The following is a 24,845-nucleotide window of genomic DNA, read 5'->3' as shown; positions in this document are numbered from 1 at the left end:
GGCGCGGGCCCTGGGTCAGACGATGTCCACATTGGTGGTCCAGGAGCGCCACCTATGGCTGACCTTGGCGGATATGAGGGAGACCGACAAGCATCGCTTCCTGGACTCCCCGATCTCCCAGGCCGGCCTATTCGGCGAAGCGGTGGAGGGCTCTGCCCAACAGTTCTCCGCCGCACAGAAGCAGACGGAGGCGTCTCGACGCATCCTGCCCCGGCGGTCGGCTGCTGTAGCCACCCCACAGCCGGCTGCAGCCCCTCTGTCTGCTCGTCGCCGAGAGCGCCCTGGAGCTGGAGCTGGCCGCAGGAAAGCGGCGTAACCCGTCTCCGCCCCTGCCAAGCCCGTGAAGTGCCAGGGCGGGCGGCATCCCGGGACGGGCGACCCGGGGGTCTTGGATCTGGCTCTTCAGGAGATGGTGACCACATGACTCCTTCCCCCGGCGGAGGGCCGGGTGGAGAAACCTTTGTTCCTGGCCAGTGGTGCCCAAAACCTCAACAGAAGAGCAGTTTCCTTTGCCTGCCCGCTATCTCCTCCTCTGGAGTCAGAAGCATCTGAGGTCGCTTCGCACCGTTCACATCCCAGGCGAGCTCAATTGTCAGCCCGCTCTTCCGGGAGAATGGCGACTCCACCCCGAGACAGTCCAGCTGATTTGGAGACGCTTTGGGCACTCTCAGGTAGACATGTTTGCCTCCCCAGACACGTCCCATTGCCAGTTGTTTTACTCTCTGGCCAAGGGACCTCTCGGCACAGATTGGGCTCTCGGGTGAGATCCCAATTCGTCAGTCACGACTGACATAACGTCTCCGTTCCCTCCTTCAGGGAATGAGGGTTACACAAGTAACCTAGACGTTCTCTACCAATGAGCTGACAAACTAAATCAGTGGTTGATTAAGGATGCGGCTCCAGGAACGTGGTTGAGAATCACTGTTCTAGATCATTAGTAACAAAATTATGCCCTAATGTATGCAGTTTTTAATAACTTTCAATAAATATTTCAAACATGCTATGCTACACTGTTGCATCAGTATTGTTATATAATTTTTCTTTCTTATTTTTAACACGGCAAGTCACATCTAGATAAATAATTAAATGGTGAAAAATTCACATAATGTCTTATTGTGTTAAAAATGTCTCAATTCTTGGCAGTCAGAACAAAAAAAGTGAATATGTTAAAAATATAAAAAACTATGTAAAAATCGTAGTTGATCTTGTTTCCGGTTCATTCTTTACACTGGAAATGTATGGTTGAGAGCTGCACTTGAGTTCTTAATCTCTCTTTTTTATGTTACAGAAAAAGAGTGAGAGAGGCATATAGTAGTAACAAAAATATGTATTTTGCACTGAAAAAAGGGAGGACATCTGTCTGGGACTGAGTGTAATATTACATATTAAAGAGTGATACAGAAAAAAAACTCTTGAGCATAAAAAAAACACTCACATACACAGATTCTCAACTCTTTGAAACAGTGCTAAGTCGGGGGGGAAAGGCCTTTCTAAATGTGTTAGCCTGAATTAGACTGTATTGCTGAAAAACACCAGTGCTACCCGAAAAAAAAAAAAAGGAATGACAGTGAGTAGGCGAAAAGAAGGACGAGTAGACCATAAAAGGAGGACAAGGGATATGGCACACTAGTGAGAGAGAAATAGAGAGGAAGGATACTCTAGGGGAAAAAAATGGTTATTAGAAAGGGATGGAAGAAAAACAATATCCCTCATGAGACATAACAAATATGTTTAGACAGAGCCTATACAGCGAAACAGATGCAGGCAAATATATGGAACAGAGAAGCAAAGAGAGGAGGTGAAGAGTGATGTAGTGATGGAGTCTACGGAGACAAGAGGATATAGAAATTAACTGTGACAAACTACACTGTGGCTTGAAAAACATACTAGGAGAAAGAAATAAAAAATCTAAACTGAAACTGAGGATGACACATCAGCAACTGGGACAGAGTGTGCCAGTGTTCAGTGTCACATGATGCTTCAGAAATCATTCTAATATGCTGATTTGGTGCTCAAATATACATTTTGAAAATTTGGAAAACAGTTGTGTACAGCACAGTCACAGAAAAAATACAGAATATCCATAGACGTAATGTGGTAGACCCATAGTGAACAAAATGTTTATCAGAGCAGTATTGTTTTATATCAATTGTGGTAGTCTGGGGATGCCACGGTACAGACACAAAAACTTGTTGACCAGTAATTTCAACTTCTCCACTGCTGTTTAGTCATTGTACAAGTAGGATGTGATGGTTGGTTGGAGTGGTATTTGTCCCACCCCTCCACTGTGACTGGACGTCTTGGTAAAAAAAGTGACAGTGATGAATGCTGCATTTTACTCAAATTTGAACATTTTTCAACTCTGGTGGCCAGAAAAAAAGGGAAGTGCACAGACATCAATGTGCAATAGATGCACAGCGCCTCCTTATGCCTTTTTTTTTTACATTTGCAGTGCTTCCATTGCAAACAATTGAAATACTAAGCTGGACTAAAAAAAACGAAAAAAAATTTAATAAATTAAATAAAGAGTTACTGAACAGTAGTATTTATCTGAACAAAATTAATAGAATTTGTAATATTTCTAGTGTTATACCTGATAAATTAAAAATAGCAGCGTTTTGACTTGTGCTGTCATGATTTAGCAATGTATTTGCTTAAACCAGACAGGGATTAAGAGGTGGGTACATGGACTTCACTAATTATGTTTACTGCTTGCACAATTTAGTTAATGACCCTCATGCAACAGTTCTTCACTGTTTCACCATAACTTGCTTTCACTGCATGCAATCTATTATGACTGCTGCTTTGCATGGAACTGGAAGAGGAGTGTGAATTTTTTTTTATGTCTTTGAACAAGAAAAGAAAGTAAGTGTCTTGTTAGCGTTGAATGTTCTTACATGTTGGGAATTAGATCAGTTTCTGTTATGATGATGTTTCAAGGGTTACCATACATGAAAGCATACTGACTGATGCTGCAATAACTGTGCAAATGTCAACACTACACATGACATTAGTTACAAGTAGCGTGTTGCTGATTATATTGCATTTTATGTGTTATGTGACAGCAACTTAAAGTATCTGAGTTCACTGTTTACTTGAACGTGTCCTCAGTCCGCAATTGAAAAGTACAGGCAGTTAAGACATGTTCATACAATGTGCCACTCAGTGTATTTCTCCACGTCAGTACACAAATAACTAATTTACTCAATTATTAAAAGAGAAAGAGAGAGAGAATAACCTTCAAAAACAGAGACTGAATGAGAGAAAATAGAAAGAACACAGCCTGCACACACACACAAAGCTCCCATTCATACTGAAATAGACCTTTACAGTGTTAGAGGTTATGTTATCATTGCTATGCTTCCACTAAAACACCTGTCAATCATCCATCGCTATGGAAACACCAATCTGACCTTTTATATAACACTCTAGACAAACTGTATCAGAGAAGCCCCATCTCTCTCTCTCTCTCTCTCATTGTTTTCCCAAATACATAGTTTTTTTTCAATTTCAGTCATGATGCATTCAATTAATAGGCTTCGTGCTGTAGCACAAGACAAAAAACAGGCAGAAAGACATCAATGTTGGTACCTTTTATCTAAATAAGTCATGTGAGTCGGACCTCAGAGCTGCAATAATCTAAAATGAGCAGGTCAGAATGTGCTTTGCGTTCTTATTTCAGAGTTAAAAGATAACTCTAACAAGAGTGCATCATTCAGCATGTCAGGTCAAAATGTTGCTGTTACATCAGGTTTACTTTTCTCTAGCCCTCCTTTGCCACAGCTCGTGTCAGGCCTCTTCATCTTTGACAGGAAACTAATTCCTAAGGGAAGTTTGTGATATTTGCACACCGCCATCACTGATGAGACGGATAAATGTCATATCACTGTGTTCACATACACCCTTTGGGATAACAAGTAGATGCAAACACAAATATACAGGTTACTGCTCTCTCCAGATATCAATCTGCTTACTCAAGAAGGCCGAAACCATAATGTAAATACAAAGTTAGATATTCTGCTGCTGTGCCAAACACTTTATCGACTACATGCCCTGCAAAAATCATTTTCATAATCATTCTTGTTTTCCCTGTAAAAACATCCTTAAAACAAGATAAATTTACGCATAAGGCACAACAGCTCTTCAGATTTTATTTTGTCAATATCTTGTTCCGTAGATTTTGTCCCTTTTTCACTTAAAGTTTATTGAGGTGCATGCTCAAAACAAGTGGAATGGAAAATCAAAAATCGGATAATGGAACAAGACAGTATACTATACTACAACCTGGTCAAAAAATTATGACCACTAATAAAAATGAACAAAAAGTATGGTGGAAAATCGCCTAATATTTTGTTTAGTACCGCTTCTTCTTTAACAATATCACCACTCTGTGAATACCACAAGTTTGAATGCCTGATGATCATGCTATCCAGATAAGGGAGTTAAATAAGTTGGAAATAGATCTGTAATGTAAAAGTAGCAAGTTACCTCTTTTTATAGTATGGGCATATTTATTTTATTTTAACAACATTTGGATATTTTTGATGGAAATTGAAAACAAGACAAATATATGGTGGAGGTATTTCCCTATTTCTGCAGTTACCACAGTACAAGATCAAAAATAAAACAAGGTTTAGAGTAGTAATGCCACTAAAAGTAAGAAACACATCCCAAACATGGTTAAAAAAAGCATCTTTCATCGCTTATGTGACATTTTATATGTAACATAATATTCTGTTGTAATAAATACATTAAATAAATAAATAAATACATAAAATAAATACAAAATATACAATAGCAATTATGTTACATCAACTGCTTTACTACAGTTTAAAAAAAAGTATGTGTACTTACGGTGTACCTACAGTGTACTTATCTAAGAAAGTACTAGTAATATAATGTAACTACATGGGGCAGGGTTAGGTTTAGGGCTAGGTTCAGAGTTAGTACCTAGTTATTACCCAGTTATTGTAATTACTATAATAAGTACATAATATGTACATGAGAAACAGGACTGTAAAAAAAGTGCCACCGAAAAATGGCTTAATAAAGGTAAACAAATTCAATACCAGAGCCAAATTCTGTCCCTTAAAATTTTTATTTTTGATGTATTTATTTATTTTTATAAAGGAGAGTGGTGGGATGTGTATGTGTGTCTGCATTTCTACACCTGTTATTACACCCGTAATCAGATCTCTACTGAATTAATTTACGGTGGCGCTGCAGTTTAGTGTGGGAGGTCTGTGAGTGAGAGTGTGTGAGCAAACGGGACCTCCTTGGTTCTGCAGGAAAAACACTGTATACAGAAAGAATGGGATATATTAAGCAGTAAAGACATTGAGACATGTCCTCTCTCTGTACATCTCTATATCTCAATCCACTCCCTCTCTGCCCTGTTAGAACACGACTCTCCCTCATAAAAAGAAATCATCTTCCCTTGACGTTTTTACTGCGGATGGACTGAAAAGCAAAGAGATGAGGGAAAGGTAGACCTGCAATGTATAGTGGTGCCAAAACGTGTTAGAGGTCTTTTGACAAATGCCAGCATGAAATTTTATCAGATGCATTTTTTCTTTACGTTACCAAATACATTTTGTCTTAATTTTGAAAAAAAATAAATAAATAATCCCTTATGCATTTATTTGATCAAAATACTGTAAAAACAGTAAGACTGGATTTGAAATATTGTAATACTGAAACACTGAAATTTGATAACAATTTAAAACAATTGTTATCTACGTTCATATATTTTGAAATATAATTTATTCCTGTGATGGCAAAATTGAATATTCAGCAGCCATTACTCCTGTCTTTAGTATCACATGATCCTATTGAATACGTTCTAATATTCTTACACAAAGTTTTCTGTGCTACATTTAAATTAAATGTTGTATTATATTTTGTTATATAACATTTTAATGTGTGTCTTAAGTGTCCAAATACTTTTTTGAGACCACTGTAGATCCTGTATTGAGCTTTAAGTAGTAGAGAGTTTGTGTGTTTGTGTACATTATTCATTTCTGTGTGGTCTAAGTGATTCCACTGTCCCCTTTGACCAACCACCGTGATAAATGATTTCATCCCCACCCCAAACCTCAGCCCAGTGCCACTTCTCTGTGTATGTGCATTATTAAACAACTAAGACCACATGACGGAGCTGATGATAACAATAATGATGTTGATGATGAAGACTATGACTTAATCAACTGCTAATACTGCATTGATGAGGAGAATAATTATAATGCTGTCATTAATGAAAATGTTTCTTCTTAGGAAGCTTCTCAGTAGGAAGCTAAATGTTTATCACATGATCAAACATGCTCTCACCCTATGTTTTTCACCCTCTATCTCAGCGAGACCTCTTTGATGTATAGCTACTGCATGAATACTAATATGGGTATCTTTGTGCTTTCACTTTAACCCTTCAGTTGAATCTTCTACATTTTATTTTGATGGGAGATACGAGCTGTAAAAATGGAAATAAAAGCAGTATTTTGAAGGAAAAATTTGAAATGTTTTCCTTCATTACCTGACTCCTAACATTTTGGAAAACAGCATTTAATTTCTAAGCCTTTTTTTTATCTTCCTGCTTGAGGGTTAACACCACAAAGCAAAGCCGTCTAAGCACACACATGATGCTTGTATCTGTTAATATATGATTCTGTGTGTACCAGCTCTGCATAATAATTGCAGTGGGCGGAGTATGTGCATATAATATACGTACAGTTGGATTCATAAGACTGAGCTATTGAATATGCTTCTATCTGAACATTTCCAAACTATACTGTCATCATGGAAATTTGTATGAAAAGTTTCAACATTAACTTAATGAATTTAACTTTAAGTCCATACATTTGTGAAAAACCTGATGATTTTCTCATTATTTGAGGTGATATAAAGTGCACCTGGAGCTTCATTGCAAGAATGTCTGTCTGTCTGTCTGTCTGTACAAAGAGTCACATGAGCAATGTTGCAACTTTACTTATACATGACTAGTGACTTAGAAACTGTGCAAAATCTAAAATAGATTTCCTTAATTTTATTTCGTAATGTGTCTTCAGTATAAATACTGCAACTTTGTTCATTTCAAGGTATAAATGGGAAAAACTCTCAGATTTTCAATATGATATCAGACTTTTGGATCCTACTGTATATGCATAGTAAAACATAAGCTCTACGGTATAGCTGGGAGTCTCTGCTCAGAGTGTGTTGCCCACAGATTGTTTTAATATCGCGACTGAGATCGTCTGTGCTAACTAATGTATTTTTGCATTCCACATGCGCTGTAAGGTAGCATTTCATCCTCGCTGAGAGAAAAAGGCTGATGGGGTGAGGAGGTGGAGTATAGTGAGGGAGAGAGTAAAAGATATGTGATTGAGAGAGGAATTCAATTTATACTGATTGCATGGAGGAAGTGTGTGTGAATGTGCATGTGAAGGTCTCACGCAGATGGGGCACGATTCACAGTGACTGTTCATGCTGCAGAAAACCATTACCATTCATGATCAGACAGCTAAAACTGTTCACAAACAGTTCTGTTGTGAAAAAAAGAGTTTGGTTCGATAACCACAGACCAAGTCTGGATGATATGTGCTGAATGAGCAGAAATCATATAGTTGACAACTCACTGATTGTCGCAATCTTAAACATTGACTGTGTGAACAGAGTCCATATCTCTTATTCATTGATCCATATCTCTTATCCAAAACGAAACAAAACAAAACAAAACAAAACAAAAGCAAAACTCATAATAAAGAAGCATATAGCCTGGCATGTTTAAAGCAACTACTGTGATTGGAAATTTGGGAGCCATAATTTTTGTGTCCTGTCACCTTTACAAAATGACCAAATGAATAATCTGATACAAGTAGTACAAAAGTAGGCGAGGGTAAAAAAAGATTAACAAAAAAAATAATAATAATAAATTAAAATTAAAAAGAAAGAAAGAAGGAGTGGGGAAAATTCTTCCTGAAAGTATTTGGATCACATAAATCATAAAATTAAACCTTAAGTGTTCATAAAATGCAATAAATTGTAAAATAACACTCTCTCTTTGATCTGACTGGCCGTACTAACTTATGTGTATGAGTTCATTTTGAATAACAACAACATGCCCTCCCTGCAGTATTTCTTTATTTGGAAGAAATATTGCTCTGGCTGGTAGAAACTTGTTGAATCCATATGTTTTCTGTTTCAGCTAATTGGACTGAATGATAAATCCTTAATAAAGCTAAGGCTTTGCAATGAACTTCATATTGTTGTGTCTGCTTCTGAGCACTGTAGCTGGGGGGAACACACATAAGCCTCTACACTTGAATAATTTAATTCTGTATGCTTGATAAAAGGGCAGGAATTTAGGGGCACATAATTGTTTTTAAGAATTAATAGTTTTTGCTCTTAATAGTACTCCAGATTTTTTTTTTTTTAAACGCATTCACCGTTAGGGTGATTAGGGTTCAATTTGAACAAAGTGGGAAACCGTTTGAAGTAATTTTGCTCCTCAAAAATTTGTTTTAGGCACACATAAATATTGGATAAATCTATCATGTTTGACTGAGCCAGAGTCAGTAAAACTACAATATAATTAATATGATGACTGTAATTTAGTTAATGAGAGTGAATCAACTGAAAGGATTGAGTAGAAACAATTAACTAGATCTACCTACAATTAAACAACTTCAATGAAATGGTTAAGTTGACTCTTTTAGAAGACCACATTAGATGAACTACATGACAAGTTTTCAGTGATGTCGTTACTTCATTTGATGGAACAAGTTTCTCAAATTAGTAAGTAAATTCAACTCCTAAGAATATAAAGTGTGAGTTGACAGTCTCCAAAAGCCAAGCAACGAGAAATCTACTGTCAACAGCGTTTTAATTCAACTGTCCCCATCTTCCTTCTGTATCCCACTGTTTCTCAGAAGGACTGTGTGCATTTCTGTGCTCGGGGAGTCATTCTTTCATTTTCTTCACCTCTTTATCTCTCTTTCTCTCTCTCACTCAACTAAAATGCTATGATCTCTTGCTGGGTCAGACGTGTTAAGCCCTTTCTCGCTGAGTTTTCTCTGTCTTTCCTCCCTCTGTGCATCTCTTCCACCTCTCTGGAGCACTTAAGCCATGACTTATTCATCCAACCCAGGATTTATTATGTTTGGCCATGCACAGTGTATTTTTTTTTAGGTACACACATTTCATGGCTGAACTACATCTATGTTTGCTGAGTCCCCCACTCTCTGATCATGTCTGCTGTTCTACCTGCTGGGAAGAAAAAATAAGAAAGAGAAAATTAAGCAAACAGAGGAAGTGGGAGGAAAGGAGAGGACGGATAGTTGTAAATTAGAGATATAGGACACATTAATAGTTCATACAAAAAAGCTAATTTTGTCACCAGGCATCTCCATATAGTTTGATCCCTGTTTTTACCCCCATGAGATGCCGGGCAGAATGTCCAAGCTTCTTTTTGTCATATAAGAAATAAGGATGGTAATAAGAAAGACTTAGAAGTATTATATATAGTATCGTTTATCATTATTATTTTTAAAAGTAGGATAAACAGATGCATTTCACACATCTAACTCACTGACAATCATCACTTAATGCTAGTTAGATACTAGGTTAGATACTTAGTGGTTAACTTTTTTTGTCATTCATGCACGTTCATTATTTGAGAACACAGGGATGCACAATAAATGGAAATAAAACCAAAATCACGATATGGTTTAGTGCAATTATCAAATCGCAAAAGCTGCAATTTAATTAAATAATTATATGTGCTGCGTGTTTCAGAGCGAAATGCGGCACAGTGTGAGTTTGTCACTGAGTTTGAGTCGCTTTAACGTACATTTGGTAAACAACATGTGGCTGCCATCTTTCCATATTTTTAATTAGAAGCACAAGAGAAGCTTTAAGAGTTCCTTGTGGTTTTCTGTTAAAATAAAAGACAGCCATTAATATTAGTATTGTAATTTTAATTATAATATGACATAAATTGATAATAATGGTGATTATTATTATTATTATTATTATTATTATTATTGTATAGCCATATTTATTAATAGCCATTATTGATTAATCATAACATTTTGGCCAAAGTCTGTAGTCCTACAAACAAGTTGGAATTTTAAATCGCAATTGCACTTTTTAATAGAAAACTTGTGCAGCTATTGGAACATAAGAAAAAAGAAAGATGAATGTTTCCGCAGGCACTCTGTTCTAACTTCCTAAACTTTTACTAATGCTATTTTGATATGTCAAATAGTTTCCAATCCAGAGATGAAAGATGAAGATAAAATATGAAATGTGTGGCTACATCACCTAATATCAAAGCAAGTTTTATAACACTTAAACTTGAGGTGAGAATCTTTAGGCACGTCACATTTCAAAGTCATGATGCAATTACAGTTAGTACAGCTACCTGTTGAAACTGGTTTCATTGAATTTTATTTAAAAGTCAAAATAAAATACCCAGGAACACTCTTTGGTTGGCATTTAGTAGAATGAAAAAGTCAGCACGACCTACCTGATGACAATACGAGTGACAATTAAAGGTCTAAATGACAAAAAAAAAAGTGTATATATACAATTTACAAACATATTTGAATGCAAGTATTCTGTCTGATTAGCATTTGAGTGAAGTACAAAATCCTCAAATCAAGACTTAAGTAATGAAGGCCAATTACTCATACCCTGTTCTAACATGCTGAGGTTTTTTAGTCCATCCACAGTGGAAATTGTATTATACAAAGCCAGAATTCTTCGTACATAAGAAGAGAGTTAAATGCAGTTTCTCAGCAGCACTCAACACAGATGAATGGAGCTTGTTCTGCTCTTGTGATGGTGTTCTCAGTAACATTATAATGTTGCCACTGGAACAGAACAGTGCGTCAGTTTGAGCAATGCAGAGGTCTAGTTCCCTCTTTCAACTCAATAAGAGCGCTCCTTAAAAATTGCTTTCAATCAATGCTCACAGCTCGATGAATCATCAAAATAACGCCTTTTTGAAAATGTTGTGAGTTTTTGTGTGTTTTAATGTTTATGAATGCAGAGCGCATCCAGATATATGAGCGCGGCCCCTGTAATGGCCAGATTGTAAAACGATGTGATTGTAGCTTTAGTTGCAGATTTTCTTGGTTTCAACTCCAAAAAAAGTAAAAGCAGCTATATAACAAACAAAATTTGAGGGAAAGAAAATACATTTATTTTACTATGAATATAGATGTTATTGAATAGACTAGTATAAGTGATTTGTTTTTTTGTTTTTTGTTGCCTTCACATTTTGCTTCCTGTTACTTCACAATCTGTCACATCCTTTATTATTAATTGGGGAGGTGTAACTGTAATTTGCATAACTGCATGTCATTTAGCAGGCATACCTCTATGCGACCTGTGTCTGGTTGAAAACCACGGGAAGGGTCTTCTGTAGTGACCCGGCACTGAATGGCACAGCCATTGATCTGGATCTTGTTCTGCTCGAGACCCAGCTCAGGAAGACTACGGCCCTCACACACACGCAGCTGTGCGTGAACCAAATCCACACTAACAGAAGGAGAGAAAGAGAGAGAGCAGTTATCAGCACTAACTAATGAATAAACCCTGAAGTGGAGTAGAATTCATTAGACAAACTTGAAACAGCAATCTCACTTTTATCTGACAATCACAGCTGCGTAATTAATTAGCTGATCTTTCTGCTTTTGAAATGTTTATCCATGAAAGAAGTTCGCCCACTTAGCACTCACACCAATATCAAGCAATCTGCTTTGATTCATTTTAATCCATTATGATGTAGATGTATTGATTGCCAATGAGACACAGTTTCTAATGATCCAAATCAATCCTTCCTTAATTCATTCAGTTAAAATCTTTCAGACTTGATTCAGAGTTTTTAAAAAAACACGTATAATTAGATTAAATTTATTAAAATGGCTGTACGAAGAGCATTAAACACAAATACCAATATGCTCTCAAAACTACCTTAGGAAATATCTAGCAAATCACTTCAGGGACTAAAGCGAGGTGCTATTTTAGCTGACAGGAACTATGCTAATTTTATAGCTAAGCTGCTTAACAAAGTTGATAAACCACTTCGAATTTTATTTTTGAGATTTTGAGAGGGGGAGAAAGACTTAAAAATGTGTTTTATGTTCTTAGCTGGATGTAAAACATATGGTGGTTATGAAGCGGCTTTGACATTTCTTCGAAAGACAGGAGATGCGCTAATGATTTGGCATGAAAATGTCAAAAACAAGCACAAAACCGCATACCGTCAAGCATTTAACATAAAATACCTGTATAGATCTTCTACTTGTCAGCAGTAGCATAGGGTAACGTCAGCAAAGGTACATAAACTCTATTCAGAGATCTACCTGTCTGTCTATCTATCTATATCCGTATCTATCTCTATACAGCAGTAGCTACATTCTAGAAAAAAAGCAGTTAGGATGAAAATGTTTTCAAACCTGAGACTTTGGATAGTTCCCTCACATTCAAGTAGAATTGCTGTATACATAGATACAGATATGGCGATTCTGTCTGAATGTGAGGGTGAACTATTTAAAGTCTCAGGTTTGAATACATTTTCATCATTGTCTAATTGCATTTTTTGTAGCTAGAATAGCGCCTATTTTGCTTAATCTAAATGAATGTTTATGCCTGATTCACTATGTGTATTAATTAAGCATTAGCAGAGATCTTTTCTTTTGCACAGAGCTGTTCTTATTCCACACTGGTTGCAGTCTGGTGCTGGGTCAGCTGATGAATTAATAATGTTTGTAAATGGTTCAGGTAAACACATAGCTAGTGGTCTGTAATGCAATTAGATAATGGCCTAGTTAATTGAAACAAAATCAAAGGGTGAATGTGGCACACACACACACACACACACACACACACTCAGTGGTATTGAACAAAGGAACAAAGGAAGTACAGTTCATTAGCAATGTATATTACTGTCAGAGGATGTGAAAGAGGAGAAGAAAACAAATGTATGTGTGTGAGAGAACGAGAGATAAAGAAAGAGAGAGAGAACCTTTAATCAATCAAAAGATTGCACACTTGGCACAACAATATAAAAGGATTTTCAACAATATTCACCAAATAAATGATAAAAAGTAATCTTCACAAAACACAAATGAACCACTATTTACACACCATTTGTACCTGAATTCAACCATGTTTCCTGTAGTTAAAAAAAAAACTACTCTTATTCTTTATTCAACTAATGCTGTAAACAGAGAAACAGTAAAAGAGAGTATGTGTAGGTTCAGCTATACCTGGGACAAATCTAAAACGTCTTCACAAATATAGTGAAGCATGTCAAAAACTGACATTTCAAGTGATCCTAACTATTTGAAAAGCGTATAAAATGGACAAATCATGTTTGCTTTAATCTAATGTCAATGTCAACAAAGTCAAAGTGTGAACTGGGGAATATCGACCCATACAAACATTGTCAAACACACAAATGCACACAGAACCGGGATGAATCACATAACATTCTATGTCTCCATATATCTAAGTCTTCTATATCTCCTCATTCTATGTCTTTTATATTTCCAGAGAAAGTGAATACCTTACCAACATTTCAACACATGAATTTAAGCAACCATTTGTGCACTTAAGCAAGGCAAGAGCCCAAACCATAACGAAGCAGGATACCATTTAAGCCTGATCTTGTGGAGTACCCAGCTAATAATCTTTAGTTTTCTTCTGGAGGTTGAGTACAGCCCCAGAGCCCCAGCACCATAATGAAAGTATTATTTTTCAGCCTGTTTTTGTTTATAGCTTTTCCCCTCATTATCTGTGCCTAGCAAAAATGTGGGATGTGAATGGGATGAAAATATACTGATTATACCCACAAAATTAAATTTAAGAACAACTCTGGATGAAAGGAAATGCAATTTTTTGTTAAGTAACAGTGACCAAAAAATATACAGCTGTTTTTTCCGCCGAAGACTATGGGTGAATTCACTAAGTATTTTTGCCACTTTTGCATGCATTTCAGCTCAAAATGTTTTCACTAATCAAATGCAATCCATATTAACTTGACGCTAAATTTTCTAAAAGTTGCAATTAGATTACAATTATTATTTTACTATCTATGTTTCTATTATAGTCTTATTTAAGCTATACATAGTCTTATATAGCTTAAATAATGACATTTACTCATAGCAAATGGTGCCATGAAATTGGGATTCTTTTCAGGGTAAACGTTTGCAGTGGTCAACGGCATCCAAATAGTGCTGAAAGATTGGAAACTGTGTCATGCAAATTGCGTTCAACAAAATTTTTGTGCATGTTTGCACTGTTACTTGCTACCTGATTATTTCCTTTATATTTTTTAGTGAAACGGATGCTAAATGCAATGTAAATAGTGCATGCAAACTAAATGAAACTATCAGTGGGTGCAATTTATTCTTAGAGAATCCTGCCTTCAGTATCTTTTTGTGGTCTTTGTGCATGTGAAACTCCAAAGCGAGTTTGAGTCCAGAGATACTTTTTATTTCAATGGCCGTAGGGTATTCCACTTCAATAGTGATTCTTGTTTTTGCTTTCTCTTTAATGAGAAGCAAAATCAAATAAATAACGATGTGCGAGGACAAGCAGGAGGTAGTCATGAATAAAGCTGCACAGATAATGTGGAAAAGAAGTTTAGAATATTTTGCTGAATTTTGTTATATTAGTTTCAAGCAATACTGTCCACTGAAAGCTTGAATAAACAAATATTCCTTCGTTTAAAAGCTGTTTTTGTAGTCTGCCTCTCTTTCCTCACACACACACACAGGTCCAAAATTAACTTTTTGCCAATGGCAGGAGAATTTCAGTCATAAATATTTATCTCCATACATGAAATTGTATTCTGCAATTATATGACAACAACAACATTAATAACAATAATAATAATAATAATAACAACAACAACAACAATTTCCCCCTATGAAAATGTAATTATTAAACATTTAATTTGTAACAAACAGCACAGGCCACTGTGTCTGTGGCAGCACCATATACGAGATGAATCAGTCATTATGTTGTGATATCCTATCTACTACTCTTCTTGGGCTCTTCCTCTTGTTGTGGTTTAATGCACCATAAGATTGAACCTGAGTGGAACTTTTATTATGTAAATTCAGTGCAGATTTCTGTGTTACTATCCACAGATGCATAGAAACAATTTTACTAAGTCTGTCTAGAACAACAATGTCCACTCATGATGAATGACCCACTGCGCAATTCACACACAAGAACAAAGACTCAAGCAATCACTACTGGTGCCAGCAGCTACATAAATGTCTGTAATTTAAATATTCACACATGCTTTCACCTGTGATTTGCATACAAATAACACATGGCTTTTTTCAAACAGCAAACTCATAATTAATGTCTGCCACTGCTATTGAGCTGAGACACCGAGTTGTGAATGTGTGAGGTGTAGAATATCTAATGACCTACATGCCAAAAGCGAGTGAGAGAGAGGTGTGTAAGATGGAAGAAAAGATTGCTTTTCATTCGCTGAGACATATGAATGCCTGAAAAAAGCTAAAGTTAAATGTTTCTTTGTCTCCAAGAATAAAACGAAGAAATGAATAATGAAGTTAAGTGAAAATGTAATGTAATGTATACTGTGATTATTTGAATGTTAAAAAAGCATGTAAATACATTATTATTGCCTTACATGCATGTTATTATAAGCCAGGATTAAAATTAAGCACTCAATTTTATTCTGTAACAGGGGTCACAAATAAGGTTGAAGACCCCTGCAACAAGCAAATATATTCCTGTATTAATAAACATTTGTATTTGTTTGATACTTTACCCATGTCTCTTGCCTAATTCTTTGAGGGAACTGAACCTGTGTGCTTTATTACCCAATTTGCGTGGTTTGAGTATTTTTCCCTGGGTTTAATTCCTAGGGTGGCGTAGTCGGATTTTCTTACCAGTACCAACTTGGGCTGGTGCCTTAAAATTGCACCACCACGCCACACATGCATGTTATTATAAGCCAGGATTAAAATTAAGCACTCAATTTTATTCTGTAACAGGGGTCACAAATAAGGTTGAAGACCCCTGCAACAAGCAAATATTGCTTACTTGTCTTATTCTCAATATAGATAGCGACTCACTGCAGGTCCAGGGTCAAGCATGTGCTGTTCAAATCGAAGAGGTCAGAGAGGACACGTGTCACTCAATACTGATCAAAGATCAGCAGGAATGTGTTAACGAGCCTTTAACACTGAGCTGACCTTGAGTGGTTGAAGCCACATCCTTCCCACAAGCAAACACAAATACACACCTCTGCATCTTCTGCATATCTGACTGAAAATGTGTAAACAATGTGCACACAGAAAAAAAAGCATTTACTGTATGTACTGTATGTACTGAGGGGACAAATCCACATTTCCTATAAGCCTACTTTTACCTCTCTAGCTCTTGTATTTCATCTGGGTTTTACCCTAAGCCTGCTGTTCAGAGAAGCATTGATTATTGGCTTACTGCTTTTATCTGCCACCCCACACTCATGAGTCAAAAAACACATTCAGGAGATAATAGGATAATAATGAAAAAGAAAACAAAAACCTCAAGTAATAAATACAACATGAAAGAGACAATGAGTCCGGCAGAGACACACATAGAGATCAAGAAAAACACTACTTTTGGACAAGAAAAAGTACAACTACAGATTGCTCTTGATTTAAAGGAAAAGCAATGTTGAAATATTTTTTAACTACAGTGGCATCAAAAGTCTGAAATCACACTGAAAATCTGTGATTTTGTTCAGTTAAACCTGGAAATAAACAAAAGGTTGTGACATTAACATAAAACAAATATGTAACATTATAACAATAATTCAAATTCTGCACTCTTCATTTCTGTCACTAATCAAATAATTAAATGTGTGGCATTGATCATTTTGCTTCCATTTATGTACTTTTTTCCCCCTCAGTAGCACTAAATATTATCATGCTGATAATAACTTATTTTCAAATAAGCAAGAAAAAATGCAAAAACAGAAGCATTTTCACATCTCAGAGTTTTGGACCCCACTTGACCCTACACCTATCCCGAAGAGTGTAAATACTGTGGTACTTGCAAACATGTCCAACATGTCAGATTCTGGCTCTACCAATGGTATGAGTTAGCGGTGGGACTACCGGTTTCCAATTGGTTTAGTGACACAGGAATTACACACCTCAACTGCTTTCATTAAGACCTTCAAGTGCTAAATAAACAATGGCAGCACTAATTTTTTCTCTTGCCTTAAATGAAAAAACCCCCCCGAAAATTAAGGAAAAGAGAGCAAAGAACATAGAGAAAAGGGAGGAGAAAAATCAGTCTCAGGAGATAAATAATGACAGATGTATATATTTGGGGTGGTTATTGACTTTTTAAATATTCATATTTGCTGCTTATTATCAGCAAATGAAGGTCATAGATTGCACGATCCCAAATAAAGGTTCAAGCTCGTCTGCATTCTCATGAATATGCATGATAAAACCAAACTTTCAGACTTCCAGCCATACATTTTAATAAAGGTGTTTGTTATTTGCTTCTGTCATTCAGTTCAAGAGGATATGAGACAGAGAATGGTAAGGGTCAGATAAGATGGAACATTCCCTTGATGGATGAGCCATGAATAAAACGTTCAAAAAATGTATAAATAAAAAATAAAAGCTGGAGTTTTCTTACATACAGTAGTATTCATTTTTGAAAGCCACCTCTGATGTAATTTTCATCAGTCTCCTTAAGGAGCCATTTCAGTAGCCAACAACCTGAAATGTATGTGTGTGTGTATGTGTGCATGCGTGAAATGTTTATTTCTTGGATAGAGTTTTCAGTCCAGAACACACAAGACCACCCTTCTCTGCAGAGGGTATCAGTGTTTCCATTTCGAAAGGGAACTCCATGCTGCTTCCTCTAGAGGGTGCTAGGGGAATGCATGACCGGCATCTGAAGCATGAATGAAAAAATGACAATGAAACTTGACATTGGCAGGCGGCAGCCTATGACGTAAACAATAAAGAGCACCTGTGGAATACGTCGTCCTCTTTTTTTGTCTTCAGGAGATCCGTTTGTTTGAAGCGTAGTGAAAAGGCGATATGGAAACATCCTCTGACAGGCATTTTAGGAAGTGTGTTCCCTGTGTCTGCGTTTTGTGACACCGGATGATACACATGATATGTGCGTTATTTGTCTCAGAGAGGATCATGCTCATTCTGTTCTCAAGGGAGCAGAATGTGCGGCTTGCGAGAGCTTTTCTATTAAAAAGCTCAGTTCAATGCTTGTCTCTTTTCTCGAAGGGAATTAGGACGAGCGTCGGCACTTGGTGGTTCGGGACCAGCTGCAGCCGAGGCGCAGCGGAGACTGAGATCATGGGGCTCACAGGTCGAGCTGGTGAAGGATTTTGAACGAGGTATTTCTCTTTCTCATACTTCTACTGCCGACGTGGGCGGATGTGGATGTTCTTTCTTTAGAGTCATCTGATCCAGCAGATAGTGCTCTTTTAGATGCAAGCCTAGAAGAGCAGGATGTGGTTGTTGAGGATGAAAATTAAGCATTGGAACCCTCTCAGCCTGCCTGCCCCCTGCATACAGTGAACAGTTAGTGGTTGTGGCGCATGCAACTGAGAGATGAAATCTTCCTTGGAAGACACGAAAAGCCAAAGACCGCTCGCGGCAGATTAGATGAGCGTTTTTTGGCTGGCCATGATCTCCCGGTTCCAAAGAGTCTTCCGTTTTTGCCAGACCTGCACACTGAGGTGGAAAGGTCTTGGAAAAATCCATATTAATCTTTTTCACTATGCAAATTATGCGAACGTGGAGGGATTGCGTGAGCACGGATATGCATCGATGCCTCCCGTAGACGAGACGTTGGCAAACTATCTTTCAATGGGAGAAACATCGATGTTGAAGACATCCTGCCGTCGAAGCCTCTGAGAATGACATCTAAGCTGAACAGCAGGGCGTATGCGGCTGCGGGTCAGGCTGGTGGTGCTCTGCACACGATGGCTGTGTTGTAGGCCTACCAGGCTGATCTGCTTAAAGTCCTGGACGATGGCAAGGGCCTGTCTCCTGAAGCGGTGATCGAGATGCGCCACACTACAGATCTTGCTCTCCGGGCCACTAAACAAACAGATGCCGCAATTGGTCATGCAATGGCAGCAATGGTGGCCACGGAGAGACATCTCTGGATTAATCTGGCTGACATCGGGGAGAAAGAGAAACATTTTCTTCTCGATTTGTCAGTCTCGGCCTCTGAGTTATTCGGCACATCATTTAAGACTGTGGTCGATAAATTCAGAGAGGCGAGGGCGCTGTCAACAGCTTATAAGACATTGATACTGCGCCATCCTGCGTTTGCGCCTAAAGGGAGGTTATTGAAGCCAAATGGAAGAGATAATTCTTCTTTCTCCCTCCTATTCCAGCCTCTGAGAATGAAGGCCCTATTCCTATGGAGCCCCCATTACACAGGTTTGTGTAGCTTACGCATCCTGCTATACTGAGGTGAGTATCTGGTAGTGTGGTAGTAGATCCTATGCAGTGACATTAAATTTCAGCCCTTTGGTGGGCCACCTTGACAAACTTGGCTAAGTTGGACTGGCCTCCTCTTGTATAGAGTTCTCCTGAGGCCTCCACTCACCTGAGCTCCAGCTAGATGGTCCGCTCAAATGAGCTCCAGCTAGAGTTGGAATCAAGTGTTCGGCCCATTGTAGGACCGCCTTGACAAAAAGTCCTTATGCAGAGTAGGTTTGGCCTCCTCTCGCTTAAGATAATCATTCACTTTTGGCTTGCCTGTAGGAGGTTTTCGGCTAGTGCTCTGGCCACAGCAAATTTGTTGAGGCAGGGATGATGTTCCTTTGAGACTTTGACTTAGGGAATCCAGTTATTTGGGCACTCATCCCTCAGCATGGTGGTGTTGGTATACTGTTACCCTAGAGTAAGTCTAGCATCACTAACCATGCCCCTCCTCCCTCTAGGAGTCTGCAGTGGAAAGCTAATGCAAACAAAAGGGAATAAGTATCTCAGGGACATCCTAGATAAGAGACGAGGTGATCGCCCTCCCGATGCTGGGACTCCTTGATCATTCTCTTCCCTATCTGAGGATAGCTATGTGCTAGTTCGGTGATTACTCCCCTGCTTAGGGTTTTTATGTAGCCGTCTCCTTGAGCCCTGCCTAGATAGTGCTGTCTCCCCTTTTAGGGTTTATAATTAGACAGCCAACTGCTGGTGGTCTTGGCAATGACAGTGGCCCCCTTTCCTAGAGCCTAGCTATCTGAGAATAGCTATGTGCTAGCTCGGTGATAGCTCCGCTGCTTAGGGTTTTTAAGTAGCAGTCTCCTTGAGCCCTTACCTAGGTGGTGCTGTCTCCCCTCTTGGGTTGTAAGTAGACAGCTCACTCGCTATGGTCTAGATAGTTTCAGTCGGTCCCCCATCTGGTAACCCCTTCCTAGGTACATATCTAGCTCAGTGATTGCTCCACTGCTTAGAGATTTTAAGTAGCGGTCACCTTGAGCCCTTGCCTAGACAGTGCCATCTCCCCAGCTAGGGATGTAAGCAGATAGCCCACACAGATAACTGGTCTTACCTGGCTATCTAGGCTAGCTGTGTATGGTTTATTCTTGGTCTACGAGCCTTCATAAGACCCTTAAGGATATAGCTATCTGAGGATAGCTGTATTCTAGCTCAGCAGCCACTCCCCTTACTTGGGCTTTAAGTAGCAATCTCTTGAGCTCCTCTAGAGGCTTTCTAGTGTAGTCTCTTCAGTGGTCTTGTGTATAGCTGTGTAGATAGCTGTGTTCTTAACTTGGTTGGGATGTTCCCTTTTATCTGAAATCAGGTTCTCCCATTTCTACCAGGGTATGTGAGCAGCCCGAGGCATCAGGGGCTTGGCCCCTTTCTGAGGAAAGGCTTGGTGTATGTCTGTCACTTCCTTGGTACTTTCTCAACAAGTGGACAGGCATGAGCCTCGGCATGGCATAGTTGGCATTTCATTCCCCATAGTGTCCGCTAGAGGACGCAGCATGAGTTCCCTAGAAGGGGAACATCTTGGGTTACGCATGTAACCATGGTTTCCCAAGAGAGAAAAAGATGATGTGTCCCCTCGCCATGCCTTCGGCCTGCCTGTTTACATCTCCTTCAGACAACTAAGTTGGTGACTTATTCAGCAGGTGCCCTTTATACTTCAGGGCACCCGCCTATGATGTCACGGGCCACGTGGACCAATAGGATTATCATTTTTTTCACACGCACTTCAGACACGGTCATGCTAGCAACATTCCCCATAGTGTCCGCTAGAGGACTCAGTGTCTCGTTTTCTTCTTTCAGCAACTTTAGTGCTACATGATCTTGATTTGGTGCTCAAGAAAGATTTCTTATTATTATCATATCAAAGCTGAAAATAGTTAATTATTTTTGAATACTTTGATTGTTTTCAGGATTCTTTGATAAATATAAAGTAACAGTATTTATATATATTTTTTATTTTATTTTTATATACTATTTAATAATATTATTAAAAATAACAGTATTGATTTGAAATAGAAATGTCGGTAACACTTTACTTGAAGGGGTGTGCGTAAGACTGACATGACACCTTCATAATCATGACATGACACATGTCATGAATATGAAGGAGGTTTTATGCATGTTTATGACAACTGTCATTAAGTGTCATTCGCTCAGTTATGTAATTTTTAATGCATATGACATTATTTGACCTAACCCTACCCCTACACTTACCACTAACCATAGCCCATAACAAAGACATCTCAAACAATGTCATCTTTGCATTAAAAATTACATAACTGAGAAAATGACACTTAATGACAGTTGTCATAAACATACTTAAAAAAACCTTCATATTCATGACATGTGTCATGTCAACGATGTTCTACTTAAAGTCAGGTAAATGTGTATTTGGACAGGTCTTCAAGATAGAGCAGTTAAAGTGAAAAGAAAGTGGAAAAAGTGCAAAGGAACCAGCAGTTCGGTATCTTTATCAGAGCCCAGCATGCAACTACAACAAAGCCCATTTCCAGCTCTTATCACACAGAGCAGGCCCCAGCACGGAGCTCCACCCTAAGACTCATTATTCCAATCATATCAAATACAAGCAGGCACGGCTCCTCACAGCTTAGGTTATCCACATTGTTTGATGATGCTCAGTGGGGCTCAGCATGGAGCTCTGCTATGGGCCTCATACTGCACCTCAGGTCAGAGTGAATAGGCCCAAACGTTGAGCTGCACTGGGAAGCACAGCTGATTGAACGCAGAGGCTGCAGCATGTTGGCATTCTCAATTAGCTGTGCTGGATTTCATTTGCCTACAGCCTACATGTTAAGCTAAGAACATAATTTTTTTATTATTATTATTATTTAATTGTCCTTTATTGTCCTTTCATTTAATATGGGCCGTTGTAATGATTATAGAAACTGGAAAAGGCAACTGACAAAATCTAATCATACAACATGTACTTTTTAAGATAATATAAGAAGAAGTGAACATCCACAGATTCGCAGATAATACCCTAGAAACTGCCTAGTAACCTCCATTCAACCACCCATAACACCCTTGCAACTATTGGTTGACTGATTGGATTTTTTGATGGCCAATGCAATATATTAGAGACCAGAGTGGCCAGTGGCTGATGGGCGATATAAAGCTGATATAAAATATATTCTACTATTTAATTTAAAGACAGTAAATACCACATGCATAATGTTTGCAATTAAATTTATATTGATTTTACACAACATTTTCTATAATCGTTAGAAAAGTAATCGATTAAAAAAATAAATAAATAAATAAACATTAAGTTTTGTAAATATATACTAAAATGCTCAGAAACTATAGCATTTTACGAAAAAATTTAAAATGGCTGATGCCCAAAATTGCCAACATGAGAAAATTTTATTTGCTATGCTGCACTGAATCTAATGCGACCAATCTTTTGGCCACACTGAGAAAAAATTTACATTTTTGTAATCTCTTGGCCAGTAGGAGGCACTGTGCTGAAATAAAAACAAAAAACAAAAAAAGAAAAGAAAAGAGCAGCAGCATAATGGGCTGCGGTTGCAGGTGGAGTTGTGAGTACAGTTCAACCCATTGACTTACTGAGATTCTGCTCTGTCATCATTGTGTCCTTCAGTAAGTCTGTTAACCTGACTGCCCTAGGGGAACCGTTTCTGCAATTAGTGTACTCGGATGGCAAATGTCTGCTAAATGGCAAATAACAACACCTCAGTTTATTGTAGAGCATGTTTTTAGAAAAAAAGATGGACAAAAATACAAATTGAAAACAGCAGACGGTAAAACTACAGCACAGAGCTACGTCCACCAGGAGCCATTACATTTAATGAAATCCTTCTTTGCAATGCCCTTAGCACATACTGTAAATCTAGTGGTTACTGTTCTATAGACCTCCAACAGATTTTAAAGGAAATACAATCCCACTAGGGTTTCCATTTATATCCTGATCTAAGAATAACTTAATTTGTCCAAACTGCATAGCAGAGATCAGGGGGATCAGCATTGAAGAGTGTCTGAGGTCATTTCTGTGCTTTGATTTATGATGTTAGAGCAAGAGTTTGGGTGAAGGAAGATAAGGATCAATATGAACTGGAAGACCCTCAAAAGAGCAACCAATCACAATCAGAATCAGAGATGAGAGACTCAATTCATATTTCAAAGAATGTGTCAACAAATGATGAAAAATCTCAATGGAGCGTTTCCCTCGTTCCACCACGAACATAAATTCAGTCACCAAATGATTTTGCAATGAGCTGTAAAAATGTGTAAAAAATGAAGTAATGTTACAAATGATTGTTTGGTGAGGAGAATGTTAATCTAATCCAGCCAATCAGATCAAAAGAACATGCATATATAAACAGATGCTTACCTCAATCCTGCAACAGAAATATAAAAACAAACCGATAAGAATTGACAGGGAAAAACTGACAAGACAGATGAGAATGATGAGAAAGAGGAGTCCAACAAAAGCCACAGAGGATGAGAGAGAAGAGAAATTACATAAAGAAGTGGTTGAACAGAAGGATAGGGAAATAAAGAAATGGAAGGAAAACATGAAGGAGACTGAAAGAAGAGGAAAGGTTAAGGAAAAGACAGTGAACTAAATTGATAAGGGTATTAGTGTCAGAAAGAAAGGTGAAATAGGTTTTCTGGTCCTGGGTCACCAAAACTCTCACTCACTTCTGACTTTAGCATTTCTACAACCTTATTTTTCTTAGTTTTTAGCCTCTTTTGCAGTTTATCCTTGTTTCTGTGCCCTCTTCTTCTGTCTCAAACAGCGCAACCCAAGATAAAGATCTACTGCAGCAATTTGGAGACTTTGTTGAATGGTCATTACTCAATATGTGGTGGGCTGCCGTGAACACACACAAATCTTCCTGCACACACAAACACTTTAGTCCATTCATGCTCGAAAACCCTCCAATGGGGCTGAATTAAAACAATTCTGCAAAGAAGAGTCTGCCAAACTTCCTCCACAGTGATGTGAAAGACTCATTGCCAGTTATCGCAAACACTTGATTGCAGTTGTTCCATGCAACCAATGCTGATATCACTGGTTTTATTGCCCAAAGGAATGCGGGCAGAGCGACTCTAACTCATTTTCCTCATAGGAAAGACACATAATGCCCAGACAAATTGACTATTCTCTAAGTAATTCATAGACAAACCTTTCTTTAAATGAACACACATATCCTCAGGTCCTTTTTGTTTATTATTACTGTTCTTGTATATTGTCTTTTGTATTGTATACTGTTTTATACATACTTATGATAGAACCACTCGTTCATGTAATCTTACCTATACCATGTTTAGTATCTATGAATT

At 38.0% G+C, this 24,845-nt stretch overlaps 1 protein-coding gene across 1 annotated transcript in view; it reads right to left on the bottom strand.

Annotated features, from left to right (window-relative positions):
• LOC107565168 (pyruvate carboxylase, mitochondrial-like) overlaps window positions 1-24,845 on the bottom strand; it is a 114,262-nt gene that overhangs the window by 33,370 nt on the left and 56,047 nt on the right. Inside the window, exon 9 of the mRNA XM_016250384.1 lies at window positions 11,373-11,535. Coding sequence (XP_016105870.1) covers window positions 11,373-11,535 — 163 coding nt within the window. The remainder of the gene's footprint in view (window positions 1-11,372; window positions 11,536-24,845) is intronic.

The sequence above is a fragment of the Sinocyclocheilus grahami genome, unplaced genomic scaffold, assembly GCF_001515645.1.
Source record: "Sinocyclocheilus grahami isolate Dianchi unplaced genomic scaffold, SAMN03320097.WGS_v1.1 scaffold985.1, whole genome shotgun sequence".
NCBI lineage: Eukaryota > Metazoa > Chordata > Actinopteri > Cypriniformes > Cyprinidae > Sinocyclocheilus > Sinocyclocheilus grahami.
This window is presented reverse-complemented; position numbering and strand designations above follow the sequence as displayed.